At 47.3% G+C, this 8,639-nt stretch overlaps 1 protein-coding gene across 2 annotated transcripts in view; it reads left to right on the forward strand.

Annotated features, from left to right (window-relative positions):
* Window positions 1-8,320, forward strand: part of GANAB (glucosidase II alpha subunit) — a 196,719-nt gene extending 188,399 nt beyond the window's left edge. For both annotated transcript variants that reach the window (XM_033953779.1, XM_033953780.1), the window contains 2 exons: window positions 108-208; window positions 6,809-8,320. In XM_033953779.1, the coding sequence (XP_033809670.1) occupies window positions 108-208; window positions 6,809-6,918 (211 nt within the window). In that variant the 3' untranslated portion in view covers window positions 6,919-8,320. The remainder of the gene's footprint in view (window positions 1-107; window positions 209-6,808) is intronic.
* The last annotated feature ends 319 nt before the right edge of the window (window positions 8,321-8,639 follow it).

Raw genomic sequence — 8,639 nt, forward strand, 5'->3', positions numbered from 1 at the left:
GGGCCCCAGTGTACTTGTGTGCCTAGGGGCCCTCGAAGAATTAATCCTGCCCTGTAGATGTCCAGTGAAAATTGGGTATGCTTATGCATTGGTGTTCTTGCTTTCAGTTCTGCAGACCTCAGAGGCAATTTTGAGAGCCCTGCGTGGATTGAGAGAGTTGTGATCCTGGGAATAGGGAAACCAACTTCTGTCTCTCTCAAAAAGGCTGGTGAGTATGCATCAGTCAACCTCACCCTGGGATTCACTTTGCCATTTACTGTATTGTGTCAAAAACAAAGTTCTTTATCGTCCCTCCAGACCGGCACATAACAGATGGGTTTATGCTCCTCTGCCAGCAGGTGGAGACTGAGAACACACTGACTTTTGGCAGTAGTACAAGTAGGCTGTGCAGTCCCATCTAAAGTCAGCCTATTCTCAGTCTCCAGCAGGTGAAGGTGGTAAGCCTGTGCAGTCTTTTCTTGTTGGGCCTGTTGGATTTGATTAGTGGCTTTTGTTATCCTTTTTTGCTGTCTGGACAGAGCTTGGGGAGGGCCATTTTGGGAGTCCCTCCGACCTTGTGGTTGCCACACTCGGACGGTTGAGTCCCTCCCCCCATTTCCCCATTTTTTTTTTTTCTTAGAGAAGCCTCAACTGTATGCCTTGCCACAAACAGGCAAAGACTACAGCTTTGAGAGCCTATGGGGGTCTGCTCTTTTGTCCTTTAAAGTTTTTACTTTTGTAAAAAAAAAAAAAAAAAAAGCCCTGAGGCAGTGCTGGGATGAAAGGAAGCCTTCAATTAGCTTTAATTGTTTTTTATTACTAACCAGCGGTTTTGTTAATTGTCTCCTTAGCGGTTCACAATGAGCAATTTAAAGAAGCAGAAAAAGTTCTCATTGTGTGCCCGTTGAGAGGTTGATGCGGCCGGCATATGCATGAAGTGCTCCGGCCGCTGTGTGGGGGAATCCTTGTCAGCTTTGGGTGCCGGCAAGCAGGGTTCTCCTTCGTGAGTACACCACTCATCAGGTGTAGGCTGCTGCTGCCAGTGACTAGGGCTTATTTTCAGGGGTAGGGCTTATATTAAGACGTACCCAAAAAATCATGCTAGGGCTTATTTTCGGGGAAACACGGTAGTCTGTTCCCCCCCCCCCTCCCCCAAGGTCTTCATCCAAACATCCACGGATTTCTTGGGACGAGGATTTTTTCTTTATTGACACAATTTCGCCTGGGAGAGTCGGATGATGCGGTTGGTTGCTTTTCTGAGACGCCGGTTGGCAAGGATGCTTCGGTCATGTGCATTTTTCACCGGGAAGAGCTGCTGGAACTTATTCTTCAGGTTATCTTCAGTTTTGCTTTTTGAGGAGGAAGCTAAGAACCCCCCTTGAGTTGTGGACCCTCTGCTTCGGGGGTTCTGGTCAGCATCCCGTTCTTTTCCTATGCATCAGGATACTCGGGATGTGGTTCACGCACAGTGGAAGACCCCAGACATGCCTTTTCATTTGGCGCGGTCCATGGCTAGGCTCTCTGTCCTGATGGGCATATGGATAACTTGTCTCCTTTGGTTGATGCTGTGGTCTCGGCTATCGCACATTGAAGGCGGTTCGGCCTTGAGAGATCCCCAGGACCACAAAATGGAGTCTCTCGTTAAGTAGAGTTTTGACTTGGCTGTCCAGGCGGCAATTTGTGGCGGTCTGGTATCCCAGGCTTGTTTCTAGTTGTCTGAGTGGGTCCTTGACCGGGAGTCTGCTGACTGGTCCTTGGTGGATCAGAAGGTGACGATTGAGCTCGGCACTTCTTTATCTATCTGATGCCATGTACAAGGCTGTTGCGGGCCTCTGCCAAGTCCATGACCCTCAGAGTGGCCACTCTAGCTTCAGAGTTGGTCGGCAGACACAGCCTCTAAGTCTAAGCACAGTAAATTTCCCTTTTGGGATTCCCTCCTCTTTCGGGAGGAGTTTGATAAGCTTGTTCAGGCCTTTAGTGACTCTAGGGTGCCTCAGCTTCCTTAGGACCAACCTCGGCCAACCTCTCGGGGTGGCCCCAGCTTTGGGCATCTCATGAGTTTCATTGATATCGCTCTGGCCTGGGCTCGGCCTCTTTTCCTTCCAGAGGACACTTCCTTCAGTGCATGCAGTCCTATCGGGGAGCCCGCGACACCACCGGTGGCTCCTCCGCCTGTCCGGCCCAATGACTCTTTGCGGGTCCTTCACCTGTTTCTGGTGGGAACCCAGTTGCAGGAGTTTTACCAGGGGTGGGCTGAGATTACAAAGGGTCAGTGGGTCCTAGAGATGATTGGGGATGGATATGCTCTTGAGTTTTACCAGCCCTTACCAGATCTTTTCCTCTCTTCTCCTTGTCAGGCAACTTAGGAGAAGCGGGCATTTCGTCAGACACTGCAAAGGTTGCTGGACCTCAAAGCAGTGGTTCCAGCGCCCCCTCAGGAGATTGGCACTGGCAGGTACTCCATTTACTTCTTAGTACCCTTGAAAGAGGAGTCTTTTGAGCCCATTTTGGATCTGAAAGATGTCAACAGGGCACTTCAAGTTCTGTCTTTTTGAATGGAGACCCTGAAATCTGTGATTCTTGCTGTTCAGCCTAGAGAGTTTCTGTCTTCTCTCTACCTGATGGAGGCCTACCTGCATTTTCCGATTTGGGCCTTCCATCAGTGATTCCTTCACTTTGCGATTTTGGGAAATATTATCAGTTTTGTACACTTCCTTTTGGTCTGGCCACGGCTCTACGGACTTTCACCAAGATAATGGTAGTTGTGGCGGCAGCCTTGCGCAAAGAGGGCATTCTGGTTCTTCCCTATCTGACGACTAGTTGATTCAAGCGAAGTCATTTCAGGGGAGCTCCCGGGTCACGGCTCAGGTTATGTAGTTTCTGCAGTTGCTGGGCTAGGTGGTCAACCTTTTCAAAAGCTGGTTGACTCCGTCTCAGCGCTTGGAGTTTCTCATTGTTCTCTTCAACACCAGTGTGGGAAATATCTTCCTTCCCTAGGCCTGGGTGTTGAAATTGCAGACGCAAATTTGTTCCCTGATGGATGGTCATTGCCCTTAGGTGCAGGATTTCCTGCAGGTCTTGAGATTGATGGCAGCCTTCCTGGAAGTGGTCAGGTGGGTTCAGGCTCAAATGCTTCCCCTTCAGTATGCTCTTCTTCGGCAGTGGTCTCAGCAGATTCAACATCTGAACTTTCCGGTCCCTCTTCGGGGTTAGTTCGTCAGAGCCTGCGCTGGTGGCTACAGTCTTCCAATCTGGTTCAGGGATTAAGTCTGGATCAGTCCCATTGGACAGTTCTTCTCACGGACACAATCTCCTTGGTTGGGTAGCACAATGTCTCAGTCGCTCAGTTCAGGACAGCTGGTTGCCGGTGGAAGCTTAATGGTCGATCAGTATTCTGGAGACCAGAGCCATTCGGTTGGCATTAGTAGCTTTCCAGTCATTGCTAGAGGGCAAGTCAATTCAGGTTCTTTTGGACAATGCCATGGTGGTGGCTTACATCAGTCGTCAGGGGGGAACCAAGAGTCATCTGGTAGCGCAGGAGGCAACACTTCTCATGGAATAGGCAGAGGCTCACCTCCTGGATAGCGAGAGTGAACTATGTCCAGGTGGACTTCCTCAGTCGTCATGTGCTGGATCCCAGTGAGTGGTGTGTCGGGCTGGAAGCCTTCAAGTTGACTGTTCAGTCAGGGGGCTGGCTGGTCATGGACCTCGTGGCTATGAGTGTCAACGCCAAAGCGCTGAAGTTCTTCAGTTGGTGCAGGGATTGCCAGGCTGAGGGGATGGATCTAGTACAGGTTTGCTGGTGGTTGGCCTGCTGTATGTCTTTCCTCCGTGGCCACTGGTAGGCAGAGTTCTTCACGTTAGTCTTCTTGTGGCAGATCCTCTTCCTCTGCCCCCTCACCCAACCACCTGACGCAGGGTCCTATTCCCATGTTCGATCCAGGACCCTTTTGTCTTACGTCTTGGCTCTTGAAAGGAAACGCCTAAATAAGAAAGGATATTCGGATAAGGTGATCTCCACTCTCTTGGTTCTCGAAGACTTCCCACCTCTCAGGCTTATGTGCACATTTGGCATCTCTTTGAGGAGTGGTATTCCACTCATGCATGGTTCCCCTTTGCACGTCTTTGCCTCATATCTTGGAGTTTTTACAAAATGGCCTGGAGTGTGGGGCCTTGCCTAGTCCTACCTCAGGGTTCAGATTGCAGCTTTGTCTTCTTTTCACAGTCTGTTGCATGGTTAGCATTTGGCCTCCGGATGTTGCTCCAGCCTCCAGTTCGTCCTTTGGTTCCAGCCTGGGATTTTAATCTGGTTCTTTCCATGCTCGTTTGTCCTCTTGGCTCCTGCATCTTACTCTTAAGGCTGTGTTTCTGGTGGCCATTACTTCCACAAGACACATTTCCGAACTGCAGGCCTTTTCGTGTAGGCCTCCTTTCCTGGAATTCTCTAGGGAGCAGGTCGTACTGTGGCCGGTTCCCTCCTTTCTTCCGAAGATCATTTCACCTTTTAATGTCAACCAGTCCGTTGTCCTTCCTATCTTGGGTAGTTGGGAAGGATCTTTGGAGCAGAAACAGTTGAGCAAATTTGATGTCCATAGGGTCCTTCGCGCTTATGTTCAGCGAATCCAAGAGTTCCGTCAGTCAGATTTACTTTTTGTCCTTTTGGTCGGTCCTCGTAAGGGGATGGTGCTTCCAAGGCAACCATTGTGTGCTAGATCAAGGAAGCTATCACTTCGGTGTTTCTTCTTCAGAAGAAACCTGTTCTGTATTTTCTCAAAACTCATTCCACTCGGGGTCAGACGGCCTCTTGGGCGGATATCTTTAAAGTAGCTGTTTGGTCTTGTCTCCATTCCTTTGTTCGCCATTACCGTGTGGACGTTCAGGCGCATCTATATGCGGTGTTCAGTGAGCATGTTCTTGTGGTGGCCCTTCAGGGATCCCACCTATGATGGCTACTACTTTGGTATGTCCCATCCGTTCTGTGCCGGTCTGGAGGAACGATAAAGAAGGAGAAATTAGGTTCTTACCTGCTAATTGTATTTCTTTTAGTCCCTCCAGACTGGCACAGACCTTGCCCTGCTGGTTTTGTTTGGTGTTGTTCGCGAAGAGTACGGGTTTTTCTGTGGTATCTTTTTGTATGAGTGTTTTTTAGGGGGAGTATAGTAGCATCAGCGTTTGGTTCGTCTGGTTTATCTGGCGAGCTGTGGGGATACTTTTGAAGGTTTTTGTTCTATTCAGTATTCAACAGTGTCTCCAGACAACTATTTTGTCTCCACTAGATGAGAGTGGAGTTGATGTGTTTATAGTTCACAATTCTTCAGTTCTTAGTTCCTGCTTGGCTATTCGTCAAACTGATTATAGATGGGACTGCACAGCCCACTTGTACTACTGCCAGAAGTCAATGTGTTCTCAGTCTCCACCTGTTGGCAGAGGAGCGTAAACCCATCCGTTCTGTGCCGGGCTGGAGGGACTAAAAGAAAGAAAATTAGCAGGTAAGAACCTAATTTCTCCATCTCAGAGATCACATTTTTAAAGGTGATGAAAAAGAAAAATATTTCACACAAAAGAATGAGCAGTAAATACTCTAGAACAGTGTTCTTCAACCTCTTGACACCTATGGACCAGCGGAAATAAAATAATTATTTTGTGGACCCTTTCTGTGTCCTGCGTTTGCCTCCTACGTTTGTGTCCAGCCCTCATCTGCCATCAACTTTCTCATCCAAATGGAGCTCTGGGAGGTAGCTGGAGCCGCGAGGCTCGTCTTCTATTTCCTGCCTGCCCTGCAGCAGCACACATAGCTGACCAGAAGTCTTCCCCACTTCCAGGAAGGCTGCCATTGCTTAAGCCCTCCCTCCGACGTCAGCGTTGACATCGGGGAAGACTTATGGTCAGCTATGTGTGCTGCTGCAGGGCAGGTAGGAAAAGAAGACGAGCCTTGCGGCTCGAGTTGCATTGAACCCCACGGGACCCCGCGACCTGAGGGGGCATCCCCACGGTATCCTCGCGACCCGAAGAGGGAACCCACGGGATTCCCGTCGGCCCCGTGCCCGTGCAGCTCTCTAGTTTGAACCCACAACCTCAGGGTGCTGAGGCTGTAACTCTAACCATTACACCACACTCTCCTAATTTTTAAATCAGTACTCAAGCATTTTCACTATCTGTCCCAGCAAACTCACAGTCTATCTAATGTACTTCCCTGTAAAGTACTAGTATTCTAAATGTATGCTTATGATCAGTGGGTGAGTTATAGAATGCTAATTTTTACAGCTTTTCCACTCTGAAAAGGAACTTTCCAAAATTGCATGGCCATGTAAAAATAGGCACACAGAAAAGTGTACTCATTTTACACAAGCTGCATGTAAGCATTGCTGGGAGCCTCATTTGAGCAGAGACAGAGATATAATATGCATTTCCACCTTTTTTGGAGCAGGTGTAAATTTGTGCATCGGCATCTCTGCATTGTTTGGGTCGGATCTGAGAACCTGTTTTATAAAGGCACTTACGTGTCTCTCTTGAAACTTTCTACCTGGATGTCCCGTTATAAAATTATTCCCCTTCCTCCTCTGTATTACTTCGGCAGCATATATAAAATTGTCATCTGAATCTACATCTGAAGTAAGCACATAATAAGAAAGAAACTGATTCCCAACTGTATCATATACTACTGTACCTCAGCCTGAGCCCAGTAAGTGCCTGAAAGTGACAGCCTGGAGCACATCAGGCTCAGTCCAACAAGCTACTGAGGTTTCCAGTTCCCTGCCTGGCTTGCTTGCTCTGGGGTTTCTTTTTCCTATTATCTTTTAAGCTTTTAAATTCATTCAATGTGTTACAGATGGTGCAGAGTCAGCCTTGGATTTTGAGTATTCTGTGGAAACATCTGTACTGACCATCCGAAAGCCAGTTGTGAATGTGGGTATAGACTGGAGCATCTCCCTCCGATAGTGTCGGAGCTGCTCACCATTTCCAGTGTGTCAGGAGTTCAATCAGCCGGTGGCGGATAGATACCAGAAGACGGAGGGGAGGAAAGAATGACGAGCCACATTCCAGGACAGAAAGGGAGCACAACTCCTTCCCAGCTCTTGCTGTCGCCCCTCCTCTCAGCTCTGTATCCGTCTCCGTGCAGGTTCATGGGTAGTAATTTTAGCAACATTTGCTCTGGGACTTCAGAAATAAAAACACGTTTAATTGTGTAGGTGAAGTTATGTCCCCCACATTGTTCCCTTCTCTCCAAATCTCATAATGATTTTGTCCTATTTTCACTGGGGGTATCTAACTTTAATTCCACATAAACTAATCATGTGATATTCAATTTTCCAGGACCAATTTGGAACTCAGCTTTGCCGGGCTGTGTAAGTGGCAACAATTGTTTTGTCCTTGAGTCACAAGAAGTGCTGAAGCCAATAACAGTACAGAATAAGGCAAAGGCAGTTTTGATGGGGGCCATTGCTATGCTGAGGGAATACCAGTCACAGATGACTGGTTACACTGATATCATTGGTACAAAGGGTGGGAGCAGGACACTGGGAAATGACTTGGGGTGATAGGGATTGTTTCTATATCATGTTTAGATAGAATAGGGCTTCTGTTTTGGGAGAAAGCAAATGACAGCTCAGTGTATGGCTTTACCTGGGCATAATTGTGATCTAACTGTACTGCTCAGAAGGAAAGCCTGTTTGACAGAACTGCCTGGAAGTTGAAAGTTTCTGACTGCATTGTGTGACACAGCCCCAAAGAGGATCCTCAGCTGAGTTGCCCAGAAGTTTGGGGTCTCCTGACTGCCTTGTAGGAGACTGATTACTTTTTAGTCCTGAGTGAGAAGGGAGCTGCACATACCTTTTCAGATTAGTGTTTATTTATACAAGTAAACCTGAGTGCTTTCCTCAGGTCTCTGTTCATCACTTGTAACCACACTTGTCCCTACCTCATTGTTTCCCATTCTTCTGGAGGCACACCTAGCCAATTTGTTTTCTAGGATATACATATGCATGAGGTAGATTTGCACACTGGGTCTCCATAAATATGTGCAGTTATCTTAGTAGCCCTGGGTTTCCAGTGTGTCCAGATCTATCTTATGCATATGCATTATGGCTTTCCTAAAACCTGATTGGCTTAGGTATGCCCCCAAAAGTGGCTTGGGAAACCCTGCCTTACCTGCTGAGCACTCCCTTCACTCAGATCATTGGCTTTGTAAGAACCTTTTTTTTTCTTTGTTTTTTTAATTTCCCAAGCAACCACTTCTGAGCAAAGTTTTCTTATAGCTCCAGATTGTTAAAACTTGATTGAAATGTTTTGATAAAAGGAGTACAATAAAAAAAAAATAAATAAAAGCTCACCTATGCAAATATTTTAATGACTTATTTGGCTGTACTATACAAACTGATATCAGTGCTGACCTCTGCAGTGCTTCCTAAATGCAGCACAGCTGAGGAAGAAAGGGACAAGAGTGTTGTGGGTCATGGAAAGCTAGATGTCCTTTTCACTTCCCCATGCTTTGGTTTATGGAGATCTGATCTCTTTACATATGTCACCCAGTTAGATTATGGTAATAAGTGTAGTTGTGAGCCTATAGAGTAAGAGTGTAGGAAGGCTACAAATTGTAGAGAATGATGCTATTATATTGCTGAAGGAAAAGAGGAGGTGGGAAAAGGACTGCTGAAATTATT

Source organism: Geotrypetes seraphini, chromosome 8, assembly GCF_902459505.1.
Source record: "Geotrypetes seraphini chromosome 8, aGeoSer1.1, whole genome shotgun sequence".
Lineage (NCBI taxonomy): Eukaryota > Metazoa > Chordata > Amphibia > Gymnophiona > Dermophiidae > Geotrypetes > Geotrypetes seraphini.